A 17,966-nucleotide genomic window follows, 5' to 3' on the forward strand; every position below is an offset into this window, starting at 1 on the left:
TTTGCTGACAAGCATTGCTGACCTGCTCCCCAGTTCCGTCCGGGAGAAAAGGTATGGCTAAGCACCAGGCACATCCATTTGAGAGTCCCTTCCATGCAACTAGCCCCTTTACATTGGGCCTTTCCCGGTGCTGCGACAGTTAGGTCCTGTGACTTATTAACTTCGTCTGCCTGCCACATTAAGAATCCATAATTCCTTCCACGTGTCCCTTCTGAAGCCTTTGGTGCTCACTTGGCCTACTCGGAAGGTTCCTGAAGCTCCACAGCCCAGGGCAGAGGAGGAAACTATATATCAGGTGCGTGAGGTGCTTGATGTCCAGAAACGAGGCAGCAAATGGGAATACCTCCTAGCTTGGGAGGGATTCGGGCCTGAGGAAAAATACTGGGAGCCTGCTAAGAACATCCTGGATAAGAATCTTATGAAGAACTTTCACACTGAACACCCGGGAAAACTCAAGCCTTCTAGGGGGAGGCCTAAAGGAGGGGGTACTGTTATGGCCGCCGGCTGCGGCGGTCCTCGACTGGGGCTGGCCACTCACCTGCGTCGTCGGACCACCTCCGAGGCACCTGCAGGAGCAGGCAGCCATCCCCAATGCTCTCTTCGTGGCCGTTGCCGCTGTTGAGGCATGGCTTCCTTCCTGCCGTGCTGACTCCTCCCCCTTCGGGCCTGCCTAGAGCCACACGCGTGGCTAAAGACTAATTTTAAAGGGGCCACGTCAGGAAGTCGTCGTGGCTCCTCCCTGGGACTCCTCCTTGAGTTCCTGTATATAAGGTAAGGTCTGCTCCTCAGACCTTGCCTTGGTATCTTGGCTCCTAGTCAGGTTCCTGAGCTCCGAGTTCCTGTTCCTATCTTGATCCTGGTCTCTGCTGTTGGTCCACTTCGGTCTTGTTCCCGTCCTTCTGTTCCCAGCTTCTGCTTCTCCTCACTTTGGACTGTTTCTTCTGGCTTCGACCCCTGGACTGGCTTCCGACCATTCTCCTGGCTTCGACCACTGGACCGGCTTCCAACCATTCTCCTGGCTTGACCCCTGGACTGGCTTCCGAACATTTTCCTGGCTTCGACCACTGGACCGGCTTCTGACCATTCTTCGGCTTCGACTCCTGGACTGACTTATGACCTGCTGGAGGCGCCAGTTGTCTGGATTCCATGACCTGCAGGAGGTGCTTGCATCCAGACCTATCTTCAGTCTTCAGTGATTCACCTAAGTCCAAGCAGCCTGGGTCCTCCTGGGGGGACCGCGGGCTTTCAGTGGTGAAGTACCTGTTCAACTTCTGCTTTACCGGGCCTTGCCTTCTGACGGTAGGGACCTAAGAGGGTTTATTCTCTCCTAGGTAGCGCCAACTCTACCTCGGACTAAGGGTCCACCTTCAGATCCGTAACACAGTGGCTTTTGAAAAGAAAACTGAAGGGTTGAGGTCACTGCAGGGCTATATCTAAGGTGATGTCAGCTTTGAAACCTGACTCTGTCTCCATCTGCTAGCAGGGAAGCTCATAACCCATTGGTCCTGAATCCATCTTCCTCCACTAAGGAAAACGAAATTATCAGGTAAGTAATTTCTCCATTTATGGGGTGGGAGGTGGGAGGGCTTCATACTACACCGAGCCATCTTTAAATCCTGCCATCTTGGAGGAATCGATTATCACACAAGCAAATAATCAATCATTGAAATACCCATAGCTCCCCTACAATATAAAAACTGTGCTTGAGAGAGGAGCTTGGAGAAGTCATCCTTTAAAGCATGACAACGAGATAAGTAAAAACAAAATGTTTAGGAAACCTTTTTAAAAAAAAAAAATTATGTTAAATACTGTATGTTGTGATTGAAATAATATTGTGTTGTGTGGTCATCTAAGGTGCTGTAGGCACTTTGACCACTGGCATTATTCTTGAGATATGCACCGATCTTTACCATTGCACACTTGCCTAGGTTTTATTCCTTACCTAGTATGCAGTGAAACCTTTCAAAGCACCAACAAAAAAACAGATGAGGTACCTGAGCTTTTGAGATCTTGTTCAGATGTGACTATTATATTGTTTTATTTGATCCTTTAAAAGGTATCACAGACTACAGTGACTGCACTTTTCTCTAGGACTATGGCTACCAGTCTAATGGAAAAAAAAAACCCAGAACTGCTCCTTTGATCAATGCATAAATTTCATGATTTCTTCTCTGAATTTTTGGTTCTCAATAGGTATTCTTGGACCAACACTACGGGCCGAAGTGGGAGACACTCTGGAAGTCACTTTTAAGAACCTGGCTGATAAGCCTCTTACCATTCTTCCACAAGGGATCAATTATGGGAAGAGGTCTGAAGGTGAGTAGGTCTGTCCTATCTGCTTGGGACATTGGGACTGAGTGAGCAAACTGGAAAGGTGAGAGATACATTTCAATCAATAAAATCTTTGAGGCCAATTTTAAATTTTATGCGCGCGGGGTACATTTGTGCACGCTACCTGGCGCGCACAAATGTACACCCGATTTTATAACATGCGCGTGCTGTCGCATGCATGTTATAAAATTCGGGGTTGGCGCGCACAAGGGGGTGCACACTTGAGCACCTTGCACACGCCAAGCCCAAGGGGAGCCCTGATGGCTTTCCCTGTTTCCTCCAAGGCCGCTCCAAAATCGGAGCGGCCTTGGAGGGAACTTTTTTTAGCTCCCCCCCCCCACCTTTCCCTCCCTTCCCCTATGTAAACCACCCCCCAGCCCTACCTAAATCCCCCCGGCCGCTGTGTCGGAGCACTCGGCCCCGCCCCCGGACCGCCATCACGCCCCCAGCCACACCCACGGACCGCCCATTTTTGTGGTGGGGTGGAGGGGAATTAGGGCTGGAGGGTACTGGAAGCCAATAGTAACAGGTGGGTGAGAGAAAAAGATTAAAAAAAAAAAAAAAGATAAAGTGCGGAGCTTGCTGGGCAGACTTGATGGGCAGTTCGGTCTTCTTCTGCCGTCATTTCTATGTTTCTATATATACGCACGTCCTGGGGCTTGCGCGCGCCGCCGAGCCTATGCAAAATAGGCTCAGCGCACGCAGGGGTAGGTTTTCGGGGGTTATGCGCGTACCCTTTGAAAATCTACCCCATAGTGAGGATACCTTAGCTGTGGTTGCATTAGGTGCAGACACACACAACTGTTTCATTGACTTTTGTGTGTATCTATCTATATCTATCTATAGATGAGTGTGTGTGTGTGTGTATAAGCGGTATACAAGAGATTTTAAATAAATAAATATACATATATTTATGTATGTGTGCATGTGTACACACCAGAAACTAGATGACATGGGATACGGAATCTACTGTTGTTTTTGTGTGTCTGTTAAAATACACAGTGACGGTTACAGAGGGGGGGGGGTGTGGGGGGGGGGAAGGTTGCAGGGGAGGGGGGTGTGGGGGGGGGGGAAGTTCTGGGGTGGTTGAAAAGTATCAGGTAAGGGTATAGGCTAGGTTGGGATTAAGGTGAATAATGGGTAAACATCGGCTAGGATTGGGTGGAATTAGGGTAGGCTCTTTAAACAAGCATACCCTAATTCCACCCAATCCTAGCCGATGTTTACCCATTATTCACCTTAATCCCAACCTAGCCTATACCCTTACCTGATACTTTTCAACCACCCCAGAACTTCCCCCCCCCCCCCCCCCCCCCCCCCCCCCCCCCCCCACACCCCCCCCCACCCCCCCCCTCTGTAACCGTCACTGTGTATCAAGTGCACAAGCCCCGCGCTACTGTAATCAAGTTCCACATGCTAAATATGTCAAGTGCACATGCCATGTAACATTGTATATTAGTTCATTTGCATATATAACCCTAACCGAATGCAAATAGTTGTATCGCTGCTTGTTAAATATCCTCTCTTTTACTTGTGTACTCACCCAGTTACCCCCTCCCCTGTTCATTGTAATTTCCTTTCCTTCTCAGTTTTTTGTAAACCGACATGATGTGTCCTACGAATGCCGGTATAAAAAAGTTATTAAATAAAATAAATAAATAAATAATAAATAAAATGTTGTAGGAATTGTAATTTTGTTGATCAGCCTTGTCTTGTGCCAATAACAACAACCTATACTTTTGGGGGCTTGGCTAATAGCCATGACCTGGCTTTGGTAGTAGCTCAGACAACTTGAAAGAGTTCTCCCATTGACTGGAGACTGTGGAAAGGAATATAAAGAGCTGGGAGAGGAATTTTATTGGTTAGAAGCTGTGGAAAGGAGCACAGACATTGTGAGAGAGCTGCTATTGGTTAGAGATTGTGGAAGGAAGCCCGGGCAGCTGACAGAGCTCTTCTATTGGTTAGAGATTGTGGAAGGAAGCACAGGCAGCTGACAGAGCTCTTCTATTGGTTAGAGATTGTGGAAGGAAGCACAGGCAGCTGACAGAGCTCTTCTGTTGGTTAGAGATTGTGGAAGGGAGTGCGGGCAGCTTGTGAGCAAGTTCTGTAGTTAGAGGCTGTGGAAAGGAGGATAAGCAGCTGGGAGTCATTCTTCTGTTGTTTAGATGTCATAAGCACAGGAAGCCAAGGGAGCTCCTCCTGTGGCATTAGGTGCTGTGGAAGGAAGTGGCAAACTCAAAGCACCAAAAATTCTAGTGGTTCTAGATCTGCAAACCATGTTCTTAAACCCCTGTTCCTGGGGGCACTCTGAAGGGATGGAGGTAGGTTGGATTCAATCGAAGTTGTTTCCCCCCATCTCTTTGTGTCTCACAGTACAGCAGAGTTGCATTCTGATTAGCTTATTTGACTTTCTCTTACATCAAGACTCAAAACAATTCTTAGGCCTGCGAGTGCACTGTAGAGAAAAAAATATATATTTTTTAAATTAAAGCGAGGCCCATTGAGAGCTGTTTGCTTAATGAAGGTGGAATGTTTAGCACTGATTCCCAAGTGTTTACTTCTGTAAATGGTGCATTGGAAAGGTAAACCATAGACCACAGATTATATGGAAAGATGGAGAACATAAAATAATGGTTTTTCTGCAATATAAAGTTCTCTTTCTTATGGAGCATGAGGAAGGGTAGAATTTCTATGAGGGCTGGAAGAAAAGCCTCTTCTGTCACCAGTGCCGCCAGCAGTGCCCTTGGCAGATGTTGCCCTTGTACAGAGAGTCCCTGACAACATCACCTTTTAACTACTCCCCCCCCCCCCACACTACCTCTCTTCCTTCGGGATCCGCCATACGTTGTAAGAAGCAATGTGCTGGCCCTATTTGTTAGCGAGTTGAAACTTTGCATGTTTAAAAAAAAAAAAGAGAGGCCAACTTCATAGAATTGGAAAAGGTAACTTGGTGCCGGGGTCAGTTTTCAAAGCCATTTACATGGGTGAATTCTGATTTACCCGGGTAAGTCGGCCAATCTGAAATTGCCACCCTCAGAGTGGGTAAAACATATGCTTATTTTTACCTGTATTCAAAAGGAAAGGGAGGAGGCGATTCCTTTGGGTTTGTTCAGGTTTCCGGGGGGGGGGGGGGGGGGGAGGAGAATAGTATGCATACATGACATTTTTAAACTTAGCCCATCATTGCCTCTGCCCCCCCCAGGCCGCCTGCACAAAACAGGATGTGGAAACTACACCGGCGGTTTAAATGTGTGCGCTGCATCCGAATTTTCAAAGGGGAAGTGCCTGTGCCGTTTCCCTTTGAAAAGGCGGATAAAGCGTGCCTGTTGAAACCACCCGTGTGGTCCGCAACCGTGCGACCACCCCCACCCCGACTCCCCTTTGAATCAGGACTTGTAGATTGAACAGAGAAGCACACTGGCTCATCTCTGGGTGCAGCAGCAAACTTTAAGCAAATAATCTTTCCTTACCAAGGAAACGGAGATGCCTTGTGATGCTGGAGCCGTGGTTTAAAGTGATGGTTTCAGCACTGGGGACAGAATGGGACCTGCAGCAGAAAACACGTTTCCTTTCCCTTAAGCCTCTCGTTCTTGCTTTTTTTTTTTCTTTTCAGGAGCACTTTATGCTGATAACACATTTCCTTCAGAAAAGAAGGACGATGCCGTGCTTCCAGGGGAAGCGTTCACCTACGTCTGGGAGATCACCAAAGACATTGGGCCCAAGGAAGCAGACCCAGCCTGTCTCACCTACGTCTACTATTCACATCAAGACATGGTGCAGGATCTTAATGCCGGGCTGATTGGACCGTTGCTTATCTGCAAAGAAGGTCAGGACCTTCCTCCTTCTCTTTTCGTACACACACTTGGTAACGTGGTCGGTTAGGCTGATGGGAGACTGAAATGCTGACCACCTTGAATCTCCTTTGGCTCTTTCCGGCAGCCGCTGAGCCAGGGAAGCCTGCTAAGTGTTGGCTTTGTCTTCCCCTAGAAGAAATTTGCCTTCATGGCTCCAAAAAAGGAAAAGAGGACCAGCACATAAAAGGAAGTAGATCATCCTCCCTGAGAGTTTAGTAAAATGTGTCTTCTGGTATTGAGATGTAATACAGTGCCTCTCCTTCAAAGGCCAAATAGAAATATCACAGTGACCTCCCACTCTGCCTGCCTTTCAGAAGACAGGAACTTACTATTCCAGCCAACCTCACAGGGGAAGCTGTAAGAAATGGTATGCTCCTCTGCAAACCCCCTAATCCCATAATCCCAGACTCTGGCCCCACTTCATGGAGTCTCTACAGACGTGTGCCTGCTTCCTGATCAGCATAGGAAAGGGAAGCTTCCTTAGTACCTCCTGGGCTGGAAGTGACCTCTCAGCCTAACTTTGTGAGAACCAGTGATTCTCAGCCCAGCCCTTGGGAGACACCCAGCCAGTTTGATTTTCAGGATATCCACAACAAATTCGCATGCACTTCTTCCCTTGTATGCAAATCAATCTCAGATGTATATTCAGTGTGGATATCCTGAAAACCTGACTGGCTGGGTGTGTCTCGACAGCTGGGGTGAGAACCCCTGGTCTAGACAGTGGGATCTTTTGAGTTTCCTCTATCTAACTGCTCTATAACTTCCAGCTTTCTGCTCAGGTTAAAATTCTTTTTTGTATACTCAGTTTCCGTATGCAAAGCTGGAGGAACAAGCGCAAAAGGTTTCTTTAGACCGTAATCTCTACTGTCTAATCTCATTAGACAGTAGAATATTCATTATCTAATGCTATGTGATGGCCACAGGTCTGGAAATTGATATTGAGTAATTGATATTGACTCTGAATGTTCTTTAGAAGAGGAAGACAGTATATATATATTTATACATTATTTTAAATAAATAAACAATTCACATGCTGCTGAACAGGCAGATGGTCCCTGCTGATGTACTTGGATGTCTCTGGGATAGCTTTTGTTGTTGCTGGAGATGATTTTTGTGTCCTGCCTCCACAGGAAGCCTAAAGGAAGATGGGTCCCAAAAGATGTTTGATAGGGAATATGTGCTGATGTTTGCCATCTTTGATGAGGGGAAAAGCTGGTTCAAGCCCCCATCTTTGGAAGAGGGAGCTTTAATGTACACTATTAATGGTTACATCAATGGGACATCACCAGGTGAGTCTGAATGATTATTTAAGCAGCCACTGCGGGTGTACACCTAGCTCCCGACTCGAGTAACCTTCAGAGAGTCATGGATCACACTCATTACTGGGGCTAAGCCCTGTGATAATGCTGTCTCTCTTCTTTTTTTTCTCTTCTTTCCGGAGTAGTTCTTTGGTGAGTGCCAGTAAACAAGCTGGGGACTGTGATGACGTTCCAACAAACTTTGCTGAAGAAATAGTTCCAGCACTTTATACAAGCCTCTCTTAGATAATACTCACAAACGGTGGTCCCTTGATCTATCCTCCGGGTCCCTTCTTTTATCTTTTGAATGGAATATGAAACCTCTCTGATTTTCTCCTTTCCATCTCCCGTGTATCCGAATGCAGCTCTTCAGCCAGTTGCTTTTGTTGTTGCATCCAGAATGGGAGCTCAGGTTCTCTTCTCTCTTTCCGGTGATGATGCCAGTTATGTATTCTCTCCTTTTTCTCCAGTTTTGCTGGATGGACAAAGGAATCCCTTAGGCTAAGGAACACCAAGATGACCAAAGAAAACTTTCTTGGTAGGAAGGGTGGGATAAAATCTTCCTCCTGACAAAAAAAAAAAAATCACACAGAGTAATTAACTATAAAAATCACTAGAGGTCACTTTTTCTCCAATATACACAGACTGGAGAGAAAAGGGCTTAGTCTTTCTCAGTTGTGGAAGGATGATGCTTTCATGGAATTTTCTGTTTTAATGGAGGAATTTGGTTTAGCTCGGAATTCAAGGGCCACTTTTCTCCACTTAAGAGATGATTTAGTACGTCATTTTCCATTGGTTGACCCACTCAGAACCAAGCGTAAGGGGATAACCATGGTATACAAAAGTCTCTTGAGAGACAGATATGGCTCCTCTGCAGCACCCACCTTGATTGCAAAGTGGAATAATGATTTGGCTTTGAACTTGGGCACACAAGCTTGGAAAAGTATCTGGCTCTCGGCTCACCACATCACTATTTGTGCTGGATGTACTGAACTTATGATCAAGTTGCTCCACAGAATGTATCGTATGCCTGTATATTACTCTAAATTTCTTTCTGATTTGAGTCCTGACTATTGGTGGGGCTGTGGTCAGATGGGAATGTATATATGTATGTGGTGGTTTTGCCCATCTTTACATCGGTTTTGGTTGCAGGTGACCCAGGAGATCTCTGACATCTTAAATATCCCCATTCATATTACACCTTTGTTGGGTTTACTAGGTAGCTGGACGGGAATCTTTTATTCCTAAAAAATTCCATAACTTGCGTTGGCCAACTGTTAGTGGCTGCTCGTTTCACCATTGCCACTTTATGGAAATTTCACCCAACTATGGCCCACTGGAAAGTGCAAGTGTGTGATTTGGAAAAGTTTTGGCTTGTTATGGCTGGGGAATCGTTTAAGTATAATAATGTGTGGGGTATTTATCATCAATCATCAATATTATGGTCAACCCGGGTCATCTTCTTTGTAACTCATTGTTTTACAGGTTTGTTATTGAGGTTCTATATGAGCTGTATTTTTTTTTTCCTTATTTCTGTTGTATGCCAAAAAATTTGTTTTTTATAAAGAGTTATAAAAAATATCACTAGAGCTGTGCCACCAACCACTGGGGATAAGTTGGAAATTACTTTCTCCATGTTCACAGCCAAGTCTTAATTTTTTCAGAGTAAAGAGAAATGAAAGGAAGAGCTACTTCTAACTAAAAATCCACAGATAGTAGAGGTCACTCGCTTTTTTACAAGCAGGAACAAACCAATGGGGGCGCTGTGAGGCTACAAGGCCCTAAACCTAACTACTATGCCACATTCTTTAATAGGAGGAATGCAAAATATATCTCAGGATTACTAACAAGTTCAATAAATCATGCTATTGAAATCTGTTGCAGTGAACTTCCTGATAAAAGAACATTTTCTGCAGTCCTACATCCTGCCAGTATATTTTATTGGAGAAAAAGTTTTTGTAAGGAATGAAACACCTGTCACAGTAAATAACTACCAGGCAATACAGCAACACGTGTTATTTCAATGGAAACTTCATTTTGACAAAGTTGTTAGATAGTAACATAAGGCCTGATTCATCCAGGTCTTCTCCCATAGACGCAGCGTATGCAGTAGAGCCTTAGGGAATCAGGCCCCAGAGTAGATGATGACACATAAGAACAAGTTAGCCCACCCTCTCTGCCTGGTTGTTCCCATCTACACTGATCTAGCCAAGGATACATCCAATCTGTTGAACATACATATTTGACTGCCTGCAGCATGTCGCTCTTTATCTGCCTTTCCTCTTTGATCCTCTACTATTCTAGATAGATAGGTATACATCTTTCCATATCTGAACCAGCACCCAGACCCTTCCATCAGCTTTTACCCAACCTTTCAACCATTTTCTGTACGACTGCCCTCTGTATCTGTCCCAAGTGTGAATAAATTCTATCACTATATTGGTTTCCACACATCTACTGATAGGTTATTCTGGACATCTGCCACCCTCTCAGTAAAGAAATATTTCCTCTTACTTCTTCTAAGCCTCCCTCCTTCCAACTTTGTTTCAACCCCCTGAGATTCTTTTTTTTTTTTTTTTTTTTAAATAAAATTGCAACTTCCTGTAATTGAAGCCTGCTAAATATTTGAATGTTTCATCCATTAGTTAAAGTTTGTATGCAGAAAAAGCTTCATTCATAATTGCACTGGGCAGGGCAGTTTTTGAAATGCTGACCTACAGCTTTAATATGAAAAAAATATCACTTGTATTTCAGATGCAGAAGCCTGCAACTATGATAACATTAGCTGGCATATCATAGGCATGAGCTCCAGTCCAGAGATCTTCTCCATCCATTTTAATGCTCAAGTCTTGGAAGAAAAGAAGCAGAAGGTGTCGGTCATTAACCTTGTTGCAGCTGCATCCACCACGGCGAATATGACACTGCGCCATGAAGGAAGGTGGCTGATATCTTCTCTTGTCCACAAGCACCTGCAAGGCAAGGCAACATCTGCAAACAAGCAGTAGAGTGGTGCCACCCAGCTGTGCCGATAGATTGTGTCAGGAGTGTAGAGGGTGAGGGATTGGGGGTAGAAGGAAAAGTGAGGGACAAAATGGAAGAGGAAAAAGGATGGAATGGATGAGGGGCCTGGTAGGCAGGTGGAAATGAGGATGATTTTGAAAAGGAGAAGAAAACAGGGAGCAAGTAAAACCTTTATAACAGGCGGTAAAGAGGGACTAGTGATATATAGAACTAGACAGAAGGACCATTTCAGTCTAAAAACATTTGATCCAAGATATTTCAAGAACTATATTAAGAGAAGTAGCTCCAAGCGAAAAAAAAAATGGCGTTCTTTAAGAACGTCTTTCCGCTGGAGACGCTGCTTGCTTGTTCACATTTAAGACTTATACACCCAGCAATGTCCCTCCTGAAGAAGCTATTTGGCGAAACATGTTGGGGGATTTGACTATACCTGTATTATAGGGACTTTTCATGGGGCTCTTACAAGTTGGTTTGTTGAAACTAAGTGATATAGCAGCCTGAATCTTCTTGTTCAGCCTCCTATGGAATATAATTTTGGAAGTTAATAAAGTTTAATTGCATTGTGAATTTGAATCTTTCCTCACATTTTTCCACCTTTTTTTATTTAAGAATTGTACTGCCGGAAGACTGCCTTCTTATACAGCTTCTTTTGCTGGCAAAACGACCTGGGAATGAGACAATAGAAACATACAAACAAAATATAATGGCAGACAAAAGACAAAAGGCCCAGGGCATGCACTTTGCAGCTGCATGATTGCAGTCTTGAAGCTACCCTAGATGGTTGCATCTTTGTCTCTTTCTCTAGTAAACTTTCACATGCAGGCAAAGTTTAGTTAACCTCATTTTGAAGGTACACACTGGTTCAACTTTAATAAATCTTGTTTTTGCAGCAAAAAAAAAGTGTTTTAACAATAGCAATTAATAGTTCACATCATCTGTCACTATCTCTAATCCTGCTCAAAGATGCGACTTTTCCCAAGATCCTGTAGCTATGTGACAGCGAGAGCTGGATGTGGAAGGGCAGGGCTGATAGCTCTCCTGCACCGTAGGCCTGAAGGCCGTTAAATTTGATCACCAGACTCACAAAGTGACTTTGCAAGAGGGGCAAACTTATTTGTTGTCTTTTTCATGTCAGGATTTAAAAAAAAAAAAAAAAAAAAGTGTAACTACTGAGCACCTACAGCTTACTATGTGGCATTGGGTGAGCTACTTCATCACCCTGTGCCTCTTTGGAGACCTTTGAAAGCAAGGTGTTTGTCTTCATCTGGATTTATGATTCAACAAAGTGAAAAATAAATAAGAACAGGGACTACTGTGGTGATCTGTTTCAGAGCTCTATATAGATATCGCACTGGTACACCTAGAGTGAGGGTTCTCGTCTCCGGTCCTCGGGTGAGGGAGAGGGGGCAAACGGGTCTGGTTTTCAAGGTGTCCACAATGAGCTTTCCTCAGATCTGTTTACATATTTTTATTACTCTGAAAACCAGCCCTTTTTGTGGCCCTTGGGAATAGGATCTAAAGTTGCATTCCCCTTCTTACCCTCGACCCCCTCCCAAGAGAGCCATCTTCCAAGAGCATCAATTCTGCACTAAGCAGCTGAAGAATGGACTTAGAGAAGGAGATTTTTAAAAACAGGAGAAAAGGACAAAATGGGGGGGGGGGAGTGGGGGTTTGCACACATAAGAAGAGCAAAAGCAATATTTATGAAAAATGACTCGAGGGAAAGAGTGACACTGTTGAAAAAGGTCACGGGAGGGAGTCATTTTCGTAAGCCACGGAGATGTGCGTTAGCGTTTAGATTGGAAACGCTGGGGAAAACGAGGGCTTCTCCGCGGGGCTGCGGTCACCACCCCCTCTCCTCCCCCCCTCCTTGGATGTCGAGCAAGGAAGCCGGAGACCCCTCTGGTCTGCGCGTGGTCGCGTGGGGATCATTTTGCTGACGGTTTGAGGGTGCACAGTGCAGAAAAACATCAAAGGAGGAAAGGGAGGAAAAGCCGATCCGTGGGTGCTTGCGGTAACGTGCAGGCCTTTGACTGTCTCTCTCTCTTGTTCTGAAACAGCTGGAATGCACGCTTACCTCAAAGTGACGCAGTGCACGGGCAAAGAAACCAAGGTGAAGAAGGCTTCCTTCCTGCAGAGGCGTCAGATAAAGTCCTGGGAATACTTCATTGCTGCTGAAGAAGTAGTGTGGGACTATACTTTCTCCTTTCCTGAGAATGCCGACAGGTAAGAGGGAGGTCAGAACAGAGGGCAGGGAATGACTTAGGGACCTTTTTGCACCGTGCCGCACCCTGCAAGGTGCCTTCTTAGGGCCATGAATGACTGCGTCCTACATTTTATAATGGGGACTACTGACTGGGTGCAGAGTACGCTACTACTTATCCCGAAGTGCACTGCAGGGGAACACAGTCTGGACGTAGAAGCTTACTCAATCACTAGAGAAAAGTCCAAGCAGAATCCAAATGAAGCAATAATGTCACAAAAAAAAGTTGTACACCATTCTTAATATTTTCAGTCAAAGCTACCTTAAAAAAATTATGCAGCGGAGAATACCTTAAAAGTTTCAAGCGAAGGTCCATCATACCATCCTGCGGATGCTGAATTTTAATTTCGTTCAGAGTTTTCACTGCTGAAGGTCACACATAATCATCGGTCCTAAGATGGAAAGTCCCTTTATAAACAATTTTTTAAAAGTTTTTTGACTGCTTATAAAAAACATATACTTCCCCTTGAACAGGTTAAACGAGCCCGGCATGATATCACGTTGCGAATGACTGCCTCAGGGGCTCCCAATTCGTTCTTTACTGGTGAGGAGAGTATAAACACTGATAGTTCACTTTAGATCCAGTGTAAGTTTTCTCTGAAATATAAAACCAAAAGTTAAAACCTTGTCACAAAAAGGGCACTACCCTTTTAGCTGACCTTCAGCAGTGAAAACACTGAATGAAATTAAAATTCAGCATCCGCAGGATGCATAATTTTGTGATTTAAAGTAGCTTTGACTTAAAATATTAAGAATGGTGTGCAATGTTTTTTGTCTCGGCTCGGTCCTAGTGATAATGAACACAATTGTCGACTGCATTCCCTGGACTCACAAAAGATGTTAGGCCACAGAAACTGATGTCCACTATCTGTCTTTGAGACGAATACAGGCTTGGAGGCAGGAGTCATGACCGAATGCTGCATTCTGTGCACCATTGCATCCCCATTGCTCTATACTGTAGGCATTGGCTTTTGTCATAGGGTAATAGGTCAGACTCTGTGGCCCTTGGTCTGTACTGAGGCCATAGAGTTATTCATTGTTGCTAACTGTGGCACTATTTTATCTTGACATGGGCATTGTCAGCTAGAAACTGGAACTGAAAGGATCAACTCATGTTACAAAGACCACTGGGCAGCTGTTTGCTGGTCCTGATTTTTTATTAATGCAGCTGTTATGTTCGAAGAGCAGGTTTTAGCAACAGCTGCTAGAAAGTGCAGTTAAAGCAAAACAGCTTCTACTCCTTAGCCGCTAGGATACCTCGTGTGAGTAACCGGTACAGCTGCTGCCATCCAGTATCAGTGACCTTGGCTCCACATCCATTTGTGCTTTGAGGCAGTCCTATTTTCCAAAGTCGCATCTTTGAGCAGGATTAGAGATAGTGACAGATGATGTGAACTATTAATTGCTATTGTTAAAACACTTTTTTTTTTGCTGCAAAAACAAGATTTGTTACGTTGAACCAGTGTTGTACCTTCAAAATGAGGTTAACTAAACTTTGCCTGCATGTGAAAGTACACTAGAGAAAGAGACAAAGATGCAACCATGTCTAGGGTAGCTTCAAGACTGCAATCATGCAGCTGCAAAGTGCAAGCCCTGGGCCTTTTGTCTTTTGTCTGCCATTATATTTTGTTTGTATGTTTCTATTGTCTCATTCCAAGGTCGTTTTGCCAGCAAAAGAAGCTGTATAAGAAGGCAGTCTTCCGGCAGTACACAGATGGGAGCTTCAGCAAACGTGTGGACAATTCTGTGGAAGCAGGAATCCTAGGCCCTATTATCAGAGCCCAAGTCAGAGACAGCGTTAAGGTAGGCGCCGTTCTTCTGCCACGCGTCGTTCCACCAAGCTCATGGTGGGCTCTTGAACCTAGACACCCTCTGCCGTGCCACCTGTTCAAGTGTGATTCTCTTGTTCTTCTTTCTGCCTCACACTCCAGCACTCTGCTCCGTTCACTAGTATTGACCTCATTATTGTTCTGTGTGATTTTTCTTTTAAATTGTGATAATTCCAGGGTGTGGTTCTCCTTAAGAGAAAGGCTGAAAGCTAATGCGTCATATTTATTGTGAAGGTTTATCATAGCAGAGCAAAAAATACAGCAAAGTTGAGAGGTATAATTCAGTTTGCCACAGTCCAGGTTTGTGATAACGTGTTTGCTGTAAGAAGGAGCTTCTACCTTCCCAAAAATGATCTTAACATAAGAACATAAGATTTGCCATACTGGGTCAGACCAAAGGTCCATCAAGCTCAGCATCCTGTCTCCAACAGTGGCCTATCCAGGTCACAAGTACCTGGCAGGATCCCAAAAGGTCAATAGATTCCATGCTGCTTATCCCAGGGAAAAGCAATGGATTTCCCCAAGTCCACCTTAATAATGATTTATGGACTTTTCTTCCAGGAACTTGTCTAAACCTTTTTTAAACCCAGCTCTAATAACAACTTTCACCACATCCTCCAGCAATGAATTCCATATTTTAATTATGGATTGAGTGAAAAATATTTTTTTCCTATTTGTCATAAATGTATCACCTAGTAACTTCATTGAGTGTCCCATAGTCTTTGTACTATTTGAAAGACTAAACAACCAATTTGTGTTTACCCTTTCCACTCCATTCCTTATTCTATAGACCTCTGTCATATCTACCCTCAGCCATCTCTTCTAAAAAGTAAACAGCCCTAACCTCTTTAATACTTTCCTCATAGGAGAATTGTTCCATCCCCTTTATCATTTTGGTTGCCCTTCTCTGTACCTTTTCTAATTCTACTATGTCTTTGATGTGGTGACCATAACTGCACACAATGCTCAAGATGTGGTCACACCATGGAGCAATACAAAGGCATTATGATATTCTCTGTTTTATTCTCCATTTCTTTTTAAAATCCTTATTGGTTTTAATTATTAGGTGTAATTTGATGTTTCTATTGTTTTAAAATATATATATATTTAATATTATAACATTTTTAAATTATTGGATATTTTATTCATCAGATGTTTTGAAATCTTTTATCAGTGTTTGGGAAATATTTGAACAAATTTATGCAAGTTTTTAAAATTATTGGATGTTCATCGGCTGTTTTGACATTTATTCTTTTTTTAGGATTGTTTGAATATTATGAATGATGTTTTATATCTCCAATTTTATTGCTTGATGTTTTGAAAGGAATGATGATGTTTCTGTTTTTCCATTGTTGCACTGCATTATATGGTTGGGCTTGTGGTTTCTAGTTCAGTTTTTGTTGGCACATTTCTGTTCTGCATTTGTTGAGGGTCTGTCTTGTGTAAGGTCCAGTTCTTGTGTAACTTTAATTCCTGTTGTGAAAATGATGGTACTTATTATTGGCTTTTACACATTATGGTTATCTAGTCCTCATTTCTATTTTAAATTTGCTCTTTATAGAAAGTGGTTTTGAATGTTCTTGCAGCAAATATTTTTTTCATTCATATATTTTATTGTAACTGCTGTTAGTAGATTAGATGATTTATTTTAAGAGATTAGTTAATGTTCCCTCTAAGCACTGGGTTGCTGTGAGCATACATTTTGATAGGCTTTTTGCATCAAAGAAAGTAGTGCTCGCAGGTTAACGTAGGAGGGTGCACTGTATTCTAGAGTACATAGCAGCAAGTTTTCTGGTGCACCACCAATTTCAGCAGTCACCCTATGTCCCTGCACCAGCTGACTTTGAGGGCTCTGCTCTGACGTGAAGAGTGACGTCAGTGCGACACAGCTGTGATCTCTCCATCTCCCAGGAACCTCGGAAGGCCACGGGCAGGGTAGGGCAGGATTCCTCCTTATGAAATGCTTTTTAACCCACAATCCTGGGGGAACTTGTGTTATATGTCTGTGCGGGCTGCAGTACTCAGTGTGTCCATTATGCGCATATCTTGCAGAGGATTGTATCTATACATACATGTTTTTAATATGTAAACCGCTTTGATTGATCATTGACTGTCATTTTGTGTCTCCCTAAGCTTTGTCATGTTTGAATGTTTTGCTGTGTAAATATTCTTCTGTAACCTGTTTAGAATGGCTGGACTAACATAAATGGAATATAATAGATTTTAATTAAATAGATTGTTGAAAGAAGATTTCAAGAAGAATAATTTAAGCCTAGTGGCCACAAGGTGTCAGTATCATCTATTATAATAGGATGCTGCCATCTTTGGGCCTTTGCTGGTACTACAGAAGAAAAGTGATTCTTCCTTCCTACCACTCGCCACCACAGATTTCTGAAAATGTTATTCCAATTTCTAGTTTTTTTATAGGTTTATCTATTCTGAAAAGTTTATTGCTATAGGTTGAATGGTTTGTGTGGTAATTTGCAGACAAAGTAAAAACATAAGCAATATTATATTTTAGAAAGCACACACCAACAAATCTACCCCTAAGGATGTGAATTCATCAAACATTAGTCCTAACCAATTTTCCCTCCCTTCCCTCTCACCCCATATTCCCTCCTCCCTTCTCTATACATGCAGTATTTTAAAATTCACAGGCAGACTTGAATTGTAGAATGTCGTAATGTATAGCTGGTTAAGTATCAAGATATCTGGGTATAGGCACCTGTATAACTTTAGGGCTGCTGTGAGGCAATCCTAGAGTTATCTGGCTAACATGCCCCCAGTCCGCCCCAGCTAAGTTTTCAGCTAAACCAGGGGTGGTAGAACTGGCGGGATTTTCAAAACCCGCTGTTTGTCTGGCTAAGCCCCATTCCTAACTGAGCAAACACTTTGAATATGGACTCCAATATATTTTAAAAATAGCGATCTTCTTTTAGGATAACTGTGGAATGGGTTTCTGTTGATCAGTTTTAAAAGATTATTCCAGAGCTCTTGAGTTCTGGAGACATCACAGACTAAGCTGGGGGATTTTTTTTCTGGCTTTCCGAATTGGCTGTAGCTGTAAAGACTCAAAATCTGCATTTCTGAGGGTGTTTGAATCTGTTTTCTGAAAAGAGAGATCATGCAGTTCAGGAATTACATAAAAGTAATGCAAGAACCAGTTGCCATGGCTGCCTGAACTGACGGCTCTTGTCTTTTCATGTCCATAGATTGTATTCAGAAACATGGCCAGTCGTCCTTACAGCATCTACCCTCATGGTGTGACCTTACCAAAGTCTGTTGAAGGAGCCAGCTACCCTCCAGATCTCACAGGTTTGAGCCCTTTGCATGCCTCTACTTGCCTGAGTGAACCCTCCAGTACTAGCTA

General features: G+C 43.5%; 1 protein-coding gene across 1 annotated transcript in view; it reads left to right on the forward strand.

The window, feature by feature from the left end:
- F5 (coagulation factor V) overlaps positions 1 to 17,966 on the forward strand; it is a 145,242-nt gene that overhangs the window by 37,136 nt on the left and 90,140 nt on the right. The window contains exons 3-9 of the mRNA XM_029603432.1: positions 2,194 to 2,316; positions 5,945 to 6,157; positions 7,316 to 7,474; positions 10,238 to 10,459; positions 12,565 to 12,730; positions 14,426 to 14,570; positions 17,809 to 17,911. Of these exons, the coding sequence (XP_029459292.1) occupies positions 2,194 to 2,316; positions 5,945 to 6,157; positions 7,316 to 7,474; positions 10,238 to 10,459; positions 12,565 to 12,730; positions 14,426 to 14,570; positions 17,809 to 17,911 (1,131 nt within the window). The remainder of the gene's footprint in view (positions 1 to 2,193; positions 2,317 to 5,944; positions 6,158 to 7,315; positions 7,475 to 10,237; positions 10,460 to 12,564; positions 12,731 to 14,425; positions 14,571 to 17,808; positions 17,912 to 17,966) is intronic.

Source organism: Rhinatrema bivittatum, chromosome 5 (assembly GCF_901001135.1).
Source record: "Rhinatrema bivittatum chromosome 5, aRhiBiv1.1, whole genome shotgun sequence".
NCBI classification, from domain to species: domain Eukaryota; kingdom Metazoa; phylum Chordata; class Amphibia; order Gymnophiona; family Rhinatrematidae; genus Rhinatrema; species Rhinatrema bivittatum.